Source organism: Thalassophryne amazonica, chromosome 19 (assembly GCF_902500255.1).
Source record: "Thalassophryne amazonica chromosome 19, fThaAma1.1, whole genome shotgun sequence".
Classification (NCBI taxonomy): domain Eukaryota; kingdom Metazoa; phylum Chordata; class Actinopteri; order Batrachoidiformes; family Batrachoididae; genus Thalassophryne; species Thalassophryne amazonica.
In genome coordinates this window covers 37,868,074-37,887,798 of record NC_047121.1, presented here as the reverse complement: position 1 = coordinate 37,887,798, position 19,725 = coordinate 37,868,074, and the positions used below count along the sequence as shown (strand labels likewise).

At 40.6% G+C, this 19,725-nt stretch overlaps 1 protein-coding gene and 1 long non-coding RNA gene across 3 annotated transcripts; one reads left to right on the top strand and one right to left on the bottom strand.

The window, feature by feature from the left end:
* Positions 1–293: 293 nt before the first annotated feature.
* tmem62 (transmembrane protein 62) lies at positions 294–15,633 on the top strand. 2 transcript variants are annotated; one of them, XM_034159998.1, is made up of 14 exons: positions 294–407; positions 523–727; positions 1,048–1,159; positions 2,057–2,194; positions 2,615–2,660; positions 3,165–3,306; positions 4,308–4,432; positions 5,373–5,495; positions 5,636–5,791; positions 6,013–6,172; positions 6,358–6,556; positions 7,325–7,420; positions 11,676–11,794; positions 15,096–15,633. In XM_034159998.1, the coding sequence occupies exons 1-14, from the start codon at positions 370–372 to the stop codon at positions 15,408–15,410; spliced, it is 1,974 nt and encodes a 657-aa protein (XP_034015889.1). In that variant the 5' UTR covers positions 294–369; the 3' UTR covers positions 15,411–15,633. The 2 variants fall into 2 exon arrangements, with proteins under 2 accessions (XP_034015889.1, XP_034015891.1); XM_034160000.1 differs by lacking the exons at positions 11,676–11,794; positions 15,096–15,633 and adding an exon at positions 8,608–8,764.
* On the bottom strand, positions 10,879–19,540 carry LOC117501163. Its single transcript, XR_004557949.1, has 3 exons — positions 18,642–19,540; positions 15,688–15,692; positions 10,879–10,891 (listed from the first exon to the last, which is right to left on the bottom strand). It is a non-coding gene; the product is annotated as an uncharacterized LOC117501163 (long non-coding RNA).
* Between the last annotated feature and the right edge of the window lie 185 nt (positions 19,541–19,725).

The window sequence follows — 19,725 nt, the reverse complement described above, 5'->3', positions numbered from 1 at the left end:
GGAGCTACTATAGTTGAAATCAGATTGCTTGGCAAGATTAACAGACGCACGCACGCACACACACACACTGGTTGCGCGCACATATTTAGTGGGCGGAGGAAAAAAAAGTGAGCAAGATGAACTCTAAAAATAAAACTGCAAAATAACAATGCCCATCTAAAATATATAAAAAATTATTATTATTATCTTCGCTTCCTGATCCTGTCACCATTCACCAAAATGATGACGTCACCCATTCCAACCGGTCAGGAAGCTAGCAGCTAGCTTCGCTTGGCTAAGCTAAAACAGCTGAGCTACCTCCTCCTCCTCCCCGCCTCCTCTTCCCCTGAAGCAGCCAGCTGAGCCACGAAAGAAGCTCATCGCGTCTCCATGCATCTCCTCCGGCCGAGATGGAGGCGACAGCTACGGTCTGAGTCTTAGCCATGCGGCTAACTGTGTCAGTAGTTAATGTCAGTGTGATTGGTGCCCTTAGCTGTTAGCTTTCGTGTTTGGGGCAGCTAGCCTACTCTCTCGCCGCTACAGGAGGATGCTGAAGCTGTTCGGTGCCCTGGTTGTCCTCGGTCTGGTCCTGGCCCTTTTCAACTCCTGGCTGCTGGACACCTATAACACGGCTTGGCATCCGAAGCGAAGTGTTCAGCGCCTCAGTGCCGCTGGTGGAGGCGGATCGAAGGGGAACACTCCGCCGTTTCCCGGCGACCAGATGGACAATTTATTCTGGTTTATCCAGGTGAGATTTAATAATGTGTGCTACCTGCTTGTGAACCACAATCGGGTCTAAATACAGTCACGATTGTCTGTTTTGTTATTGACTATGTGTCTGTGTTACTGTAGATAAAGACCGTCTGAATGATTGACTGAAATGGGTTACAGAGAGCTCACTTGGACTTTGCACTCTTCTGATGTAAAAAATAAAATAAATCTCATGTTATGGTCTATGTTGTAAAATAAATCTCATGTTATGGCCTTTAAAAAAAAACAAAAAAAAAACATTCTGCCTGACTTGCTGATTTATGTATGGTTGTGTAACCCTGATTTTGGTCTTTCAAGGTGACTGACCTCCACATTAGTCGATTTCATGACCCAAGACGGGTTCCAGATTTTGAGAAGTTCTGCACTAACACCATTGAAGTGATCAGACCAGTTCTAGTGCTTGCAACAGGTACAGCCTTTTATCCCACATTTACACCATGTGATCACCACCATGTGCCTATTGGCAGTATTGGTTTTACAGTGTCCACAAACTATTTCAAAGCTTTTATGTCTCTGTGACATCCCTGTATCTTTTTTTTTTTTTTTGAGTAATGAGTTGGGGCCTGTGTCCTTTACTCGTGTATTCAAAAGTGAGTGCATTATATTTAATAAAGCGTGTCAGTCATGCGTATCACATGAGAGATAATGTGAAATTTTCTTGTAGATCAGGATTTGTTACACTGAAATATGTATTCCAGGGTTTCACCTGCCATTATATTGGCCAAGTGGCACCCCCAGGCCTCAGCCAAGTGAAAGGTCTCCCTGTCTCTGTTGCTGCAGGTAGCAAGTTTCAGTAATATGTTAGAAAAGTCAGCTTCCTAAATGCATTTTGCAATAAAAACATTAAACGTAATGTAACAGCAACACAACAGTCTTTTACTGGGAAACTCATGGTATCATTATTCCATTCAACTGTTTGTAATTTGACATTGTTTGGCTGATAGTTAAAATCCTTTGCTGGCGTCGCTCCAAAGTAGAAAGATCCTGTTTGACGTGTTGATGGTGGGTGTGCCCACTGAGCCTACAATGTAATCTTAGTGGAAACTCTGCATTCCTACTGGGGACGATGTTACTATATTTAAGAAATCAGGCTTCAAACGTACAGTGACAAAATTCCAGTATTCTTCCCCTTTGGTGAGGTATGCCTCCTTTGAGTGCCCTTCTTACTAACTGGTTGAAATTGCTTTAAAAAAAATTTGCATGTCACCCTCACCTGAATGCAGTCCAACATCTACCCAAGGATGCCAATGTTTCCAATTTTGTGTTCTAATTATAATTTCTGAGGCCTTTCTTTGGTGCACTACAGGAGATCTTACAGATGCCAAAACGGAGAACAAGGTGGGTTCTCTCCAGTACGAGGTGGAGTGGCAGGCCTACTACAATGTCTTGAAGAGGTCACGTGTGATGGAGCGAACTAAGTGGATTGACATCCGTGGAAATCATGGTAAATAATGCAGCAATTTATTTATTTATTTATTTTTGGCTTCCTAATCTGACTAGTTTCCTTGAAAAACCCCACAGTGCAAGAAAGATTTCAAAGAGCTCATTGACTGTGGTTTGTTGTGGCATCGCACAGGAAGTCTTGCTCCTCCTATTCACTGCTTTCAACCTTTGTTAATGAGTTGCAGCTATTGGATGTGAAACAAAATAGCCTTACTTTGAAACTGTAAAGAAAAAAAAAACAGTTTTCACTAATGCCTCTGACAGCTATTATAATATAATTGCAGTTTTTGGATTCTGTGTTAACAAGAAAATTGTACAGGCATTAAAAATAAATGTCCTCCCCGTGCTTTCTCCCTTTATATTCTTACCTCATAACTCTTATGTTGCTCAAAAATAATCTTTGTTTCATTTCTTCTGGCAGATGCATTCAACATAATTTCACTGGATAGTGTCAACAATTATTTCCGGTCAGTATATGACACAGCAGATTTATGTTTCCTCTGATTATACTCTTTTATGTCCAATGCGTCTGGTTTATTTGTGAAGTTAGCTGAGCTATTCTGCTCCTCAAATGTTTGGTGTCCCTATAGAAGCTACTGAGATACATCTCAGCCTGTGGAATTCCACAGTTATACACCAAGTCGAATATCAAGTTTCTGCTTGTGAAACATTAATAGTTCCAGATGTATTTATTGATCTTGATGTAAGACGCCTTCTTTTAAAGGCCATTGTCTCACGCAGTACCGTGCTAACAAGAAGAGTGATCGTTGTGTTTTGACACAAATTGTATTTTATGAGATACTGCCAATGCTGATGAATCATTTATCACCTTAATGTTGAAGTTTCAGTTCATTAGATGAATCCTTTCTTATGCAGCTTTATTTTTTAATTTTCAAATGCATTATGTGATCTCTGGGCTCTATTGGTATAACCACTGTTAACTCCCATTATGTTCTCTCAATTATCTCCAGGAAGTATTCTGCCCATCAGAAAATAGGCTCTTTTCACTATGTTCACAAAACTCCCTTTGGCAACTACTCCTTCATTTGTGCAGATGCCACTCTGACACCTGGACCCAAGAGGCCCTACAATTTCTTTGGAATTTTGAATCAGGTATGACTGTCTGCCAGGAGTTTGCGACAGACCTTTTTGTCTCGTGTATTCAGATGGATTTGCTAAAGATTAGACTAAAATAATGACATAATACTGTCACAACTGCAAAACATACAAGAATGTCCTTGTCCTTCAGCTAGGCCTTTAAATACAGCAAAGGGTTCTCAAGTTAACCCTGAATTATGGCAGTCACTTAGAAGCATTTACAAGTAATTCCATCAATTTCTTGAATCATCTGGTGCCTTCCATGCTTTTTAAAGAGGCATTAATCTTGGTGTGTGTAACCTATTGACCTACTGAAAATCTGGCAGATTTTATTTAATTTTATATCACTTATTTTGTAACAATTTTTTTTAACTACATGAAAATAAAGGAGGCATTCTTACTGATTTTACACACACAGGGCCTGATTTACTAAGATCCCGTATAATGAGTACTAAATTTTGCACGTTGGGTTGAACGTTTTTCCAGTGACATACTCAGAATAAGTGCGCAAATAACAGCGGGTGGTAACATGATGTAGACAGTATGTAAATGAGGATTTTGCATGTGTTAATGACGATGCACAAAATGAAATTCTGTTAGCCACTTGCAGTTGTGTACAAAATAAGACACACTTTTTAACTGAAAATGTTACTTATTGAAGATTTAGCAAATTAAAAACATCTGTGCCTTGAAAATAGTTTGTATGCTATTGTACGCGAGGTGTGTGGCACAAGCCCGGATTCAACACTGCTGCTTTGGAAATGCCACTCCCCGTCACGTTAAACTGTTGCTTTCAAATGTGCATTCCTAGAGAGGTGCAGTTCACAGCACAGGTACTGACTCCAGTGATAATATAGTCTCTTCATGTTCACATAACTGGAGAAGACATGACATAGAATGAGAACCTGATAGATTTGAGCGCATTTTATTTGTAGCTGGAGCTGTCCACAGTGCTGACTTGCTGTCTCATCCCCTGTGTGTGGCACTGTACATGATACGTGTGGTGTGTTTTACAGACTGAAATGGACTTGTTGGCCAGATTTAGAGCTGAAAGTCTGACCAGCAACCACTCGATTTGGTTTGGCCACTACACCACTTCCACTGTCGTCTCGCCCCCTCCAGGAATTCGGCAGCTAATAAGGTAAACCATGTATATATATATACTGAACAAAAATATAAATGCAACACTTTTGTTTTTGCTCCCATTTTTTATGAGCTGAACTCAAAGATCTAAAACATTTTCTGTATACACAAAAGACCTACTTCTCTCAAATATTGTTCACAAATCTGTCTAAATCTGTGTTAGTGAGCACTTCTCCTTTGCTGAGATAATCCATCCCACCTCACAGGTGTGGCATATCAAAATGCTGATTAGACAGCATGATTATTGCACAGGTGTGCCTTAGGCTGGCCACAATAAAAGGCCACTCTAAAATGTTCAGTTTTATCACACAGCACAATGCTACAGATGTTGCAAGTTTTGAGGGAGCGTGCAGTTGGCATTCTGAATGCAGGAATGCCCACCAGGCTGTGAATACTTATGTACACGTGATTTCTTAGTTTTTTTTTTTTTGTTTTTTTTTTTTAACAAATTTGCAAAATTCTCAAAAAAAGAACTCTTTTCACATTGTCATTATGGGGTATTGTGTGTAGAATTTTGAAGGGAAAAAAGTGAATTTCATCCATTTTTGAATAAGGGTGTAACATAACAAAATGTAGAAAAACTGAAGTGCTCTGAATACTTTCTGCATGCACTGTAAAATGATTGTTGAAAACACCAGTGTTATAGCCTGGACTTTGTAAAATTTAACCTTTTTCCAATATAGTGATTTTATTTTAAGAAATTGATGATGATATAGCATTTTCAGCAAAAATATTTCAAAAAGTAAAAAAAAAAAATCAACCATCAAATCACAGTTAAAATATTGAAGACTCTAAATAAAATGAGAACAGATTTAAAGTCAGAAGATATATATATCAAGCCAGCAAAGTAGCTCCATCAGGGTTTTCAGGAATATTAACAGACAGCTTTCTGCGTTTCTTGGTGAACATCTTCAGTATTTGTACCTTTCCTGTTTTAGCCCTGCAGTTGTGTATTTATGTGGACACTTACACACACTGGGTGGTCTGATGCCCATCCTCCACAGCCGACATCCCCGAGGCACCCTGGAGCTGGAGCTGGGTGACTGGATGGAGAACCGTAGGTAAGATGCCATCAATACAGAATTCTATATTATGCACCTCACTGGGTTTTGCTGTTCTCTTGATATTGCTTAACTTGGTTTTTTACACTTGCAAACATATATAGACACATTCAGGACATTGTCGTTATGTCTGTATCCAGGTACAGAGTTCTGGCCATTGATCACGACCTCTTGAGTTTTTCTGACCTGAGGCTCGAGCAGTGGCCTGCAGTGCTCATCACCAACCCCAAGGATGCACTGTACCTGCACCCCGGAGTGGAACCTCTGGGTCGAATACGAAGATCAACACACATTAGGTTTGTTTGAATCGGCTTCATGCATGTATAGTTTCACTTTACATTCTTATCCTAGTTCAGTGGTTCTCAAAGCCATCCTTAAGTACCACTTAACCTACAGATATCCCATTCTGGTTGTACAGCCTTGGTAAACAATGTGCCCTTGTATTTATCACAATGGGCAACAAAACATTGAATGCACCAACTTTGTACAACTTGACATTTTTCCTGGTTTTCAATAGGATCTTGGCTTTCTCAGAGGGCCCAATCACAGTGGTGCACGTGAGCATAGATGGGGAACTTTTGGGGAACGGTCGTCCTGCTGGTGGCCCGCTTTTTGTGCTGCTGTGGGACCCATCACTCTACCTCACTGGACTGCACACAATCAGAGTTAAAGTGGAGGTTGGTGCAACGTTTCATAAGTGCTGATTCAAGTTTGGAAGAGTTAGTTGCTTGACTATCATTATGATCCAGTGGTTACTCTTTGGACATTGTTTCCAGCACACTATATGGGTTGAGTAGTAGTTTCGTTGACAATAACACCCTTTCATTTTGCTTTGTTATCCTTTTGTGTATGTTTGGCTCAGGACTCGACAGGCCGGTCAACTGTACGCGAGCAGCACTTTACTCTGGAGGAAACTGCCACTCCCAGCTTTGGTTTTGTGCAGTCCTTCATCCTCCTGACAGACCACTACGTGCTGGCCCGACTGGCCTTTATATGTCTGATCCTGCTGAATGTTGGCATGCTGCTGGCCTTCAGATTTTTGAGCATTCCCTCCAGCAGAGGTGAGCTGCCACTTGACCCTCTTTCAAGAAACATTCTCTGAAATGCTATTTACAATAGTGTAATTGCTGTGCAGTTCCAAAGTTATTACACTCCTGACATGCACAGCTGGATTATGGACTGGAGCAGCTTTCTCAACCAGTCTGGAAAAATGTCAGTACATAATTTTAATTTGGTATACAGTAATCATGAGGCAATACTTAAGAATTATGACAGTGTGTATCCCAGTGGAGGCTTCACGATTCAGTACGTTTATAAAATTTTGTGGTACTGTAACTATCAGATGGGCAGCACGGTGGATTAGTGGTTAGCACTGTTGCCTCACAGCAAGAAGGTCGTGGGATCAATTCCCACCTGTGGCCTTTCTGTGTGGACTTTGCATGTTGTCCCTGTGTTTGCGTGGGTTTCCTCCGGGTGCTCCGGCTTCCTCCCACATCCAAAAACATGCAGGCTAGGCAAATTGGAAACTTTTAAATTGTCCATAGGTGTGCGTGTGGGTGTAAATGTGTTTGTTTGTCTATATGTGATTCTGCAACAGACTGGTGTCCTGTCCAGGGTGTACCCACCTCACCCAGTGACTGCTGGGACAGGCTCCCAAATCTCCCCCCCCCCCCCTTAACTGGAATAAGCAGGTTTACAATATGAATGAATGAATGTACTTACGTGGCATTATGTTGTATAATGTGGAGGACATATAGGTTCAAGGGATCATTTCAGTAATTGTGTTTTTAAGTGATGCTCAGATTTTCTCCTTGTCTCAACATGTGCAGGATTGGTCTCCCAAGCATGTCAGTCACTTCACCGCGTCAGTAAAGTAGACATGTTCTACTACTCTCTGCTGATGTTCAACCTGTACACAGCCTTAGGTGAGTGAATTCTTGAGGCCAAACCAATGAAACAGCGGTGCCCAACTTGTTTTGAACCAAGAACTACTTTAAAGTTGCTAGTGTATCAATATCTACCAAGGAATATTGAAAACCATTGTGTAGTCACAACTTATTGTTCACCAATATAATGACACAATTTTCTGGCACAAAGATAAAGTTTTAACAATAATAATACATTATTCAAGTAAATGTGTGTGGTGTAAAGAATAAGCAGAAGTAGGGCTAGAACTGGCCCATAATAACACAACAACAGACAACCCAAATAATAAAATGCCGAATTCAAGTCAGAAAATGTGTTCTCTACCTTAGTGGGATCTCTGGCACTGAGAGGAGGAAGCTAGTCTCTCATAGTACGGACAATAGGAGCTGAGTTCCAGTCGTAAGCAGGCCACAAGGTGATCATCAGTCATAGTGGATCTGTATTTTGATTAGATGATTTTCATATGTGAAAAGGCAGACTCACACAAATATGTTGATCCAGAAAGTGCAGTCAAATTTTGTGCAGTTTGTCTTAGGTTGGAGTACTTCTCTTTCTGCATTAAATTCCAGAATTGGACATTCATATCAGGTGTTGCTCTGGACTTGAGCTCAGTGTTATTTTTCACTGTGAGGATGTCATTGAACAGTGATGCCACTTTGGATGTTATACAATCCACATGTACATTTTCCCCAAATGGAAAACAGAGAAAAGTGACAACAGGCTCAGTGGACGCAAAGTCAGTAAAGCGACTGTCAAATTCTGACAAGATGCTCCGCACTTGATCATCATAACGTGCACTCTCAAGCTCCGCACAGTCTTTGCCCTGATGCTTAAGCTCTGTGTCCATGTGTGGAAAGTTCCACAGATCGCACTGTTGCACCTTGCTTGATAGCTGTTGTAACTTGCGTTTAAATGTGTTCATTTAGCTTATCATGTTGATGATGTGTTTGTCTTTACCCTGCAGCTCTAAATTCATGTTATTGAGCTTGTCAGTCAGATCTGTAAGAAAGGCTAAATCTAAGAGCCACTGACTGTCTTCCAGCTGTGCATATTAAGCATGAACATTTCAGAAATTCATTAATTTCAGGCAACAATTCAGAAAACTGTTCAGACATTTACCTCTGTTGAGCCACCTAACGTCTGTGTACAGCAGCAGATCTGTGTGTTCTGCACCTGTCTCCTCCAGCTGCACAGGGTAATCGCCTCTGCAGACTCCTGGCCTGAACAGAACACGCAATCCTGTTAGCCACATCATCTCATCTTCCATATTTAAGATCTTCCTGCACAACCCTTGCTGGTGAATTATACAATGGGAATTCAGGACAACTGGGAAAGATTCACAGTTTGCACAATCCGATGAACCCAGCAGTATGTCCAACCATCGCTGGAGCCCCATCTGTTGTAATGGAGATGACTTTGAAGAGGGGCAACTTGCTCTTATTAACAAATTCCATAAAAACATGAAAAATATCTGTGCCTCTTGTGTTCCCTTTCAAAGGCAAAATGGTCAGCAGCTCTTATTTTACACTCATGTTGTCAAAAACCATTTTCACAAAAACACATAGCTGAGCCATCGAATTGGAGAGAAAAACACTCACGTCATTCCTCAATTGCTGTTCAGCATCCTTCACCATTCCCTTGCATCGCTGTGTAACAGAATTTCTTGATAGCTGCACATCCTGAATAGCAGATACAATCACTTTTAAAATGCTAAAATCAGTAAAGAGCACATCTGTGGCTTCCATGAATGCTTCTTTCACAATCTCACCATCCTTGAAAGATTTATTTCCTTTTGCAAGAACACGACTGACACAATAAGAAGCTATGGTTGCCTTAAGCTACCTTGACACTTGCATAAATTCGATCCCCACACGGCCGTGCAATTCGTCATGCCGATACGTGTTATTTGGGTGGGACGCTTGAAAGCATGAAGCCTAGTTTGCACACTGTTCACGTCATGTTTACGCAATAAGTTACGCAATTTTCATGCCATGCATGACCGAAAATGGTGCGCATCGACATGCAATGGCATGCTATTGTACTACATTACTGATTTACATGCCATTCAAGTGTTGGCGCAAAGTTTACGTACAGTGTATGACATGGTATGCACAACGCACATTGTTCCCACAAAGGCATGCATTGCCCTAACCACTTTGTGCATGTATGAAGCAGTTGTATAATTTGGTCCCGCTTGATGTCACGCTATATAAAATAGTAGTCATTACATTGTTACGTTCATTCTTCGATTCGTTGTTGACCCTACAAAATGATGAATGCCAAAGAAGCTCTTACTAACAAGAAAAGGCCTTTATCTGTTTATTATTGTCTCGTGCTCATCGTGTGGTGGAGAACACATTTGGAATCTTGTCTCAAAGGTAATTATAATATATATACTGTATATAAAATCTCCATCTTCATCAGACGCTCAAAGCGCTTTACACGTCAATGCCTCACATTCACCCCGATGTCAGGCTGCAGCCATGCAAGGCACTTAATGCACACCGGGAGCAACTAGGACCTCGCCCAAGGGCCCTTAGTGATTTTCTGGTCAGGGTGGGATTTGAACCAAGGATCCTCTGGTCTCAAACCCAACACTTAACCATTAGACAATCACCTCCCCTTATAGTTATAACATCTCTTCATAGTCAGGTTTAAGTCCACATGCCCAGCACACAATGACACGCAGCGTTTGCGAATAGGTTGCACACTGTTTATGCCAAGGCAAGTCGCATGAAATTTATGCGTGCCAGAAATTTTGAACATTTCAAAATTGCTTTGCACACTGGCACACAGCCTCGTACCATTTACGAGGAGTTTACTGTGCCAATGGCTCCGGTGCTGAGGGTCAAGGTGCTGGATGTTATTTTTCCCATCCTCACCTGCTGCCTCCTGTCTGTCAAAAAGTTTGTGATCCACTGACAGCTGGAGGCTGGAACCACTGATCTCTATATAACAATGGATCGCTCATTGGCCCATATTTTTTAAGCAAACCGGCCACCATATTACCACTCTGACGTCCTGCTCCTGAACACTCTTTTCTATTGATCTTTAATGAGGCGCACACAACTTTATTCTTTGTAATTTTGTTAAAAAAATACCTTCATGTGCAGCTACAAACTGCGCAAATTGCCAGATTAAAGGCTGTGGACGAACATTTCACCTGAGTATGATTGAAACGGGATATAATGAGCAATAATTTGATGAGTTCTCTCCCTTATTCCAGCATATAGGCAAAGATAATAATAAGTGGTTTATTAACTCAACATGTGTAGCCACGTGTTTTGTGTTGGACAAACTATTTTAAGACATTTATTAGGTCTACTTGTGCATAGTTTTGGAGCTTTAAGACATTGTTGCTATGAGCTTTATTACTTACGTTAGGCTGAAGCTCATAGAGCTGTATGTAATAAACTTTGTCACTGCAGGGTAAACTAACTCTCCTGTAACCAGTTAAGTGATGTTTTATTCTTTAAGTGCAACTATTTAAAAACTCTACTATTTCTGTGTTATCTATCATAACGTTTGTTATCCATCAGCTTTTGTTCATGATATGGTACCAATACATACATACATATATGTGTGTGTGTGTGTATAAGCTTGCTGATGATTCCACAACACTTGTATAAACTTTGATTAAAGAATGATTTTTAGAATTGAGTATTTGTCCCAGTGAGATATGAGTGAGAATAGAAGAGAAGAAAGTGTCAAAGTAATAAAAGAAAGAAAATAAATTGAATAGCTAATTAGAAGGGATCAATCTTACATTAACCGAAGAACAAAAATAAGTAAATGAGAGAATCAGCTCAGTTATTACTTGAAATGGTTGATGTTCTAATAAGCCATGTATGTGCGGTCTGCATAAGTTGGGAGTGGCAAGATGGCCACCAGTTTGCTTCAACAGATTGTACGGAGTATGTAGTAGAGCCCCGTGTTGACTGCATCATAAACTGCCCTGTATGCAAACTGCAGGGGATCCAGCAGGGTTCCTGTGATGGTCATCAGGTGGTTTAACACCTGTCTTTCCAAGAATTTCATGACCACAGACATCAGGGCGACGGGCCTCTAGGCATTTAAACCTTGAATGGGTAGTTTTTTGGGAACTGGGATGCTGGTGGAGTGTTTGAAGCAGTGACAAACCTCAGTAAAAATGCTTACCAGAAATGATCTTCCCTTTAATTCTCCATCTATTTGTGTACATTACTGTGCAGTTGAAATCCTCCATGGTCAAAACACTCTGTATGCTCTATACAGGGCCCTGGTTCATTGGGGAGCTGATCGATGGCCATATCGGTGCCTGTTTTGCCTTTGGAGTCCTCATCGATGGACATTTATTGGAGGGGAGCCTCACTTATGCGGTGGGAGTCATTCAGGTAAGAAAATAACTTCCTTTCTACACATCATCATCATGTTTGCTGTTGACATTTGTAAGACTTTGGAGATACTTCATCCGTGTTTATTTTAACAGGTAAATCAAGTAGTTGTGCAAGTGTGAGTTAACAACTAATGTACATACTAGTGCTTGTAAAATCATTAAGGTACCATCGAGCATGAACCTTCAGCCTTCAGTTGGTCCAACTGTAATTGTGTGTGCATGAGATGCAAACTCTCTATGTAAATGCAATCCATTGTAAACTTTTCCATCACTTAATTGCAGTATACACAAGTTTTGGTACAGTCCCCAGCCACACATTCTATCACTTATATTCCATGACGTATTTGCACACTTAGTGGGCATCACGCTTTTCCCCGTGGTTGCTAGCTTAGCACGTTAACAGGTGGCAGTAGGTGGTGCGCACTGACAAGCAGATATTGTGCCTAGTGTTCAGAAGGTGCCAAAGTATATCTATGGTCAACCACGGCGGTTTGTATTTTCCATTGTGCATCCAGTAACCATCCTTCGGGTGGCAGACGCATTTATCAGATGTTACACAGGCAAAACAGAGTTGGTTTCAAAGTTATTTTAATTGTGCTTTTTTACTTTTGTCAAGTACTTAATGATATAATTTTTGGTTTTTGAGTTATTGTCTAAACAAACTGACTAGGATGGACTAACCTACTTTGGATTTTGCTTTGCAAGTCCTTCGATTCTGCCTGATGTGCTTGTAACATTGGGTCTGACCCACTAAGTATGCAAATTGATGTGATATTTTCATATTTTGCCCATCGGAACTACATTACATGAGAAATCTCTGCCAGTGGAATATAAGGATGCTGACACACAAAACACCACAAGTGCAATCTGACAAAGTCCTCAGCAGCGCCCCGGTTCCTGATATTGATCTCCCAGCGTCCCATCTGTCAGTAGGTTGTTTACCTCCCCAGACAGGTGAGTCAACAGGCCTGTACATGATAATTATCCTTGTTCAGGCTTCTTTGTGGATACTAGTCTCCAGTTTTTACTGCACTGTCCAAAAATAATACAGAAGAAAGCCAAAAAAGGCAAGTGTTGCAGTTTTAGAAGATATCTGCAAGCATGAACCCGGGGCCTCATTGCTTCTCAGCTACAGTCAGATCGGCCCGTGGTATTGCACAGCTTCTTCAGGGTGAATCACACCAGCTGTGGTGTATTGTTACATCACCTGGGCATCTTATATCCACAGTTAATGAATGAATCAACTTTTGTCGTCTGTGTGCATCAATCACTTTGACCCTTAGTCTAATCCCGCCAACTGCCCTCAACTAAATCTCTTATCATAACTTACACTCAACAAAAATATAAACGCAACACTTTTAGTTTTGCTCCCATTTTGTATGAGATGAACTCAAAGATCTAAAACTTTTTACACATACACAATATCACCATTTCCCTCAAATATTGTTCACAAACCAGTCTAAATCTGTGATAGTGAGCACTTCTCCTTTGCTGAGATAATCCATCCCACCTCACAGGTGTGCCATATCAATATGCTGTTATGGACGAAGAACACAGGTGCATTTTATTGATGGTATTTTGAATACACAGAGATACCGTGACGAGATCCTGAGGCCCATTGTTGTGCCATACATCCAAGAACATCACCTCATGTTGCAGCAGGATAATGCATGGCCCCATGTTGCAAGGATCTGTACACAATTCTTGGAAGCTGAAAATGTCCCAGTTCTTGCATGGCCGGCATACTCACCGGACATGTCACCCATTGAGCATGTTTGGGATGCTCTGGACCGGCGTATGGGTGATTCTTAGACTACGGGCACTTATGTCCTTTGATCATATTGTATGAAAAACAGAAAAGGGGAAATTTCACACTTTTAGAGTTATCTTTACAATGAAAGTGTGTTAAGAAATTTGTTCTAGTAGTCTATGATGACTTTTTCACCTTTTTTCAGCATCATTATATGCAAATATTGCCGTTTTGTGCTTGTCCCACACCCAGACATTTGATCTTCAATGATAAAAATGAATGGTAAAGAAACGTTTTTTTCTAATGTTTTAAAATATCTCTGAATAAAATATCAGTAAAATAATCAAAACATAATTGGGGTATTCAATGTCATACGTGATTTTTTTTTAAACAAAATGTAGTTGTTCCACACTATTGCCGTAATTTCCACCACAACACTGTAATGTCCCTAAACAGTTTGTATGAAAGATTGTTTGGGTAGTTTCTATGGAGATAAACAGTGACATCAGAGCACATGTATATAGCGCCAAATCACAACAAACAGTTGCCCCAAGGCGCTTTATATTGTAAGGCAATGGTGTGGTGGAAATTACATTTACAAGGCCAATAGTGCCCGTAGTTAAAGAATCACCCGTACCAGTTCCTGCCAATATCCAGCAACTTCGCACAGCTATTGAAGAGGAGTGGACCAACATTCCACAGGCCACAATTGACAACCTGATCAACTCTATGCGAAGGAGATGTGTTGCACTGCATGAGTCATCCCCCCCCCCCCCCCAAATAAACAAAACTGCACCTTTCAGAGTGGCCTTTTATTGTGGACAGTCTAAGGCACACCTGTGCACTAATCATGGTGTCTAATCAGCATCTTGGTATGGCACACAAAAGTGTTGCATTTATATTTTTGTTGAGTGTATGTATCAAAGCAATACTTATTTTTGCTCCACCTGTCATTATGTCTTTAAACAGTATTTATACACTCACAAAGTTTTTTTTTTTATACCAAGCAGATGTATTTTGCAGGTTGAGGATTTACCTTCGTAATGAAGCAGCAGGACCTTCGTGGCCGGGACGACGGTGGGGGATTGAACCCACGTGGCTCGCACCAAAAGACCGTTCCTCTACCAGGTCAGCCAAAGGGGAACTCCCCGTTAGCCAAGCTAGCGGGAACGTCTTTTGGTGCGAGCCGCGTGGGTTCGATCCCCCACCGTCGTCCCGGCCACGAAGGTCCTGCTGCTTCAGTCTGGCATCACGAACAGGATGTGGATCACAGAGTATGCTAACATGCACCTGTGACTTCGGGACGAAATCAAAAATGGTGGGGAGATGTGTAGCGGGATGAAAGTCCCGGGTCCCAATTGAAAAGACGTTCCCGCTAGCTTGGCTAACGGGGAGTTCCCCTTTGGCTGACCTGGTAGAGGAACGGTCTTTTGTGCGAGCCGCGTGGGTTCGATCCCCACCGTCGTCCCGGCCACGAAGGTCCTGCTGCTTCAGTAACAAAAAGATGATGCAGAAGAAACAGGTTAACTCTTATTTGGCTCTTTCCCAGATGGTGTTCTTCAACATGCCCCTAACCTGTTACCTCTGCTGGAGCTTTCACCATCGTTGCTGTGGCAACACCTTCCGCTCCCACTTCGTGCGGTCGAGCTGCCGCTGGTGGACTCTGTTGATTCACCTCCTCATGCTGATGCTGCTCTTCTGGCAGGCCCACTCCTGCTACTTTCTCCTGGAGACCTACGGCTGCGTGTCCTTTCTCCTGTCTCCTGTTCGCACATGGGCACTGGGGCTCAGCCTGCTATTGGCTTACCACGCCTGGACAGGCCCCGCCTACTTCGTACATGACAACGGCAAGAACACCTCTTGACAGTAACTGAATGGCGCCACCACCAGGTTCTTTGTGACTGATAGATTTTGCCGTCTTTATCTCCCCTCACAGCAGCCTCTCTCCTCTTCTCCAAGCGCATTCCACTCGCTGTACGGCTTCAACATAGTATGGTTTAATATGCATGTTATTGGTGAGCACATCTGTTCGTGCTGGTAGCAACATGTACAGTGTAAGTGGGCACAGTGACGGTTGTATCGACCATTTTGACTCCGAACAGACTAGCGTAGTTTACCGCTGTGGTTTAAGCTACCACCACTTCAGCTTTATCACCTTTTGAAAGGGTTGAATTGGCCAAGTGCCGCTTCACTACTGCTAAAGGACGAACATAAAAGATCACAGCTTTTATTCTCCCCTTTGCTCTGGAAACCATATTCATTCATTATTGAAGGCTGGACGTGCCAGACTTATCCTCACGTTGATTCTTATACAGACGTCCTGTGGATGAGAAAACCGTGCACAGCATTTCACACAAACTTTTCCTAGTTTATCCTTGGTGATGGTGTGCTAGTTACTTGACCGTAAGGCGGCACAGCTAACACAGCCTGAGTGTTAATGTTTTAGGATTCTACCTATGACTACAGGAAATCCCAACAACAAGTAGCGTAGCTGACCCAGGGTCAAACTTAATGAAGGTATCTTTCCAGATTGTCGAACTCTGCTCATCCTCTTTTTAGTGATTTTCAATATTTACCTTCTGGCTCACGGCTCAGGTTTCCCTCTGTGAAGGGTAACAGATTTAAGTTCTCTTTTGTTCCTGCAGCCATTGCTATTCTGAACGCAGGCCAAGGAAGGAGTTAAAACTGGAATCATTTTAATGGACTGTATTTTAATGTTTGGACTGTAATTGTTTGTGATGCTGCACCATGGTAATGGTACTGGTGTGTGTTCTGTGTGTCATGTGCTTTTGATGTATTCTCAGGCTGCAGAACTGGTTGCCCCATGGGGGACACAAATAAAGTGAAAGTGAAAAGTGAAGATAAAGTCCATTGCACATAACTGCCATTAAACACGGTTCTCAATACTCAATGGAATAGTTCATATTAGAATGTCAATGCCAAACCCAGAGAAGCTGGCTTGAGTTTTAATGCTACGACAGAAAGCAGCTGCACGATTCTCAGGAATGTGAACACTTGAACACCAGGCCGGTCCCAAAAATATTTTAGGACCAGCAAAATGTTTTTTATTTTGTATTCTGCAGGAGCTTGAGTTGAAATTTGTGTTTAAAGAAGTTAATATATGTAGTGGGATAAACAAACTGAATGTGTTATGGCCAACAGAAAATGGAATTTACCGTGCATCTGGAAAGTATTCACAGCACTTCACTTTTTCCACATTTTGTTCTTATAGCCTTATTCCAAGGTGGAAGAAATTCTTTTTTTTCCCCCAAGTTCTACACACAATACCCCATAATGACTGTGAAAAAAGTAGTTTTGAGATATTTGTCAATTTATATAAAAAAAACTAAGAAACCACATGTACATAAGTATTCACAGCCTTTGTCATGAAGCTCAAAATTGAGCTCAAGTGTATCTTGTTTCCACTGACCATCCTTGAAATGTTTCTACAGCTTAATTGGAGTCCACCTGAGGTGCATTCAGTTGACTGGACATGATTTGGAAAAGCACACACCTGTCTACACATAAGGTCCCACAGTTGACAATGCATGTCAGAGCACAAACCAAGAATGTAGTCAAAGGAATTGTCTGGAAATCTCAGAGACAGGATTGTCTCAAGGCAAAAATGTGGGATGAGGTACAGAAACATTTCTCACTTTCTATCGAGAGAGAACCTTCCAGAAGGACAATCATCTCTGCAGCAATCCACCAATCAGGCCTTTATGGTAGAGTGGCCAGATGGAAGACACTCCTTGGTAAAAGGCACATGAGGCACCCTGACAACACAGAGCCCGGGCTGGTATGTAGGGTTCAACTAGGCTAGCTAAGTAGGGAGGTGCCAGTCTGTGAACAATTTTATAGGTTAGTAGCAGAACCTTAAAAGCTGATCTTACAGGAACAGGAAGCCAGTGACCAGTGGCCCACTCTTGGGCCACTGGTCCTTAAAAAGATTAGTTGGTATAGGATCAAATAAACAGGTTGTACTTTTTGTACACATTAAGAGTTTTGTCAGCACACCTAATGAGATACTATCAAATTCAGTAAATCCAGGTAATATCTCAGTAATGGCACCCACCTCAAAAGCAGGCTGGGTTAAGGCATGCTGGGATATGTTTAACCTTCATGTCTTCTGTTTTCTTCTCAAAGTAATCAAAGAAATCTTCTACTGTAAAAGGAGAGCGACTTACAGGTGGTTGGCCATAAATAAGTGTTACCACCGTGTTGAACAAAAACTTTGTTATGCTCGTTTTTGTTAATCAAATCAGAGTAATAAGTCTACCGTGTAGCCAGTAGTGCATGAATACGTATGTATGTGATTTATTCATTTTTTTTATAAATTTGTAGAAATTTCAGAAAATGTTTTTTCATGTTGTCATTAAGGGGTGTTGTGAGTGGAAGTTTGAAGGGAAAAAAATAATTTACTCCATTTTGGAATAAGGTGTAACACAACAAAATGTGGAAAAAGTGAAGTGTCATGAATACTTTCCAGATGCACTGTATATATTTTTTCTCAGTTGTATTTTGTGTGTGGCTTTTTTTTTTTTTTCTCCTTCCTTTTAGTAATTTATGTTTTGTACAATGGAAATGGGCATTTTTCACCTCAAGAGAGGCCACATTTTTCTGTGTAAAATCTCTTTTTGTGACTGTGATGGAGCCAAATAATAATAATAATAATAATAATAATAATAAAAAAGGATTCTACAAGGACAAACTGAATCTTTTGAACAGAAACCATGTGATGCTAGTCTTTAGTCAGGTGGCTTAGTGATCTGTTCCAATAATTCTCCCATTAATGGCGCTGGAGCTGAAAGAGACAAATTAGTGTTTTTATCCAACGAGTAGCAGTAATTTCACTCAGCCATCTGACTCACAGTCGCAATGCTCTAAATAAGTTATAGATCCTAGTATTTTGTAAAGTATATGCAGCACAACTGTGTTGCCGTGCTGCGGTCCATAAAAGTATTTAATAGTTAAAGAAATGGTTTGTCCTCTTGCTGACTAAAGGTTTACATACCACTGATTTCCTTAATGTGTTTTTCTTTTGTATGAGGGTTTTGATGTGTATTTTTTTTTCTTCATTTTTTTACATGTAGACTGATATTTAGAATTTATGAACTGTTTTTAGATGAGCAGTGCTCAGACTAACTTGACGGTAAGATGGCAGTAATGAGCCGATAGGTTTTATGAACTTTTTAATGCATTTTTTTTTCCCATAAATGCTCCACAGCATTGTGTGAAGAAGAGATTTTATCAATATCATAAAAAAAATTAAACTGATGGCTAATTATTTATGTCCTGTTGTGAATGTCCTGTAGACTGATTTAAAAACTCCCCGTCCACAGAGGGAACGCTGTATACTGCTGGTGACATACTGTACTGGTGAACGCCTCACGTTGAACACATTATTTTACACCACTTTTCGTGTGACAAATGAGATTGGAGCCAGTCACTGTTGTTGTTTAACCTCCTCCACAGAGGTTATGTTGTTGCCTATGTGTGTGTTTTTGTTAGATTTTTGGCTGGAATAAACAAAAATAAACTGATTTTTCACCAAACTGTGTAAGAGGGCTGGAGTTGACCTCAACTACAAATGGTGATTTTTTTTTATTATTATTATTACTTTTTAATGGTTCTTTTCCTTCAATGACAGTTTGCTGATTTGATTTGCAAAGTGTTGCACTGTAGCCTGGATGGTTTTTGTGATCAAGAAATTAAATACATTTATTACATGCATGAATGTGTAAGTGGTTGGAAATGGTAAATCACTTAACTAAATAAAGAGTTAATTATTTCATGATTACCTTATTGCAGCGCATCCTGAAATGTTTAAATACAAATAAATTCAGCAAAGGAAAACCAACCAAATAATCATATTACTGCATTATTTATTTCACATTTTAATGACATTTAATTATTTTTTTGGTCAAAAATGCCCCCATGTTTTAGATGAGAAATGATCAGAATTTGATTTGTTTTTTTTGCTTTCCTCCCAACATCTGCCCCACCGCCTCCTTTTAAAATACACTAAACAGATTTACTAAAAAAAAAAAAAAATATATATATATATATATATATATATATATATATATATATATATATATATATATATATATATATATATATATACACTCAACAAAAATATAAACGCAACACTTTTGGTTTTGCTCCCATTTTGTATG

Bases quoted from the DNA above. Each gene is read 5' to 3' on its own strand.
- tmem62 (XM_034159998.1), top strand. From the start codon at position 370: ATGCATCTCCTCCGGCCGAGATGGAGGCGACAGCTACG. The intron at 5,792-6,012 runs GTTTGTTTGAAT...GGTTTTCAATAG, and splicing joins CGAAGATCAACACACATTAG to GATCTTGGCTTTCTCAGAGG. The intron at 7,421-11,675 runs GTGAGTGAATTC...TGCTCTATACAG, and splicing joins CAACCTGTACACAGCCTTAG to GGCCCTGGTTCATTGGGGAG.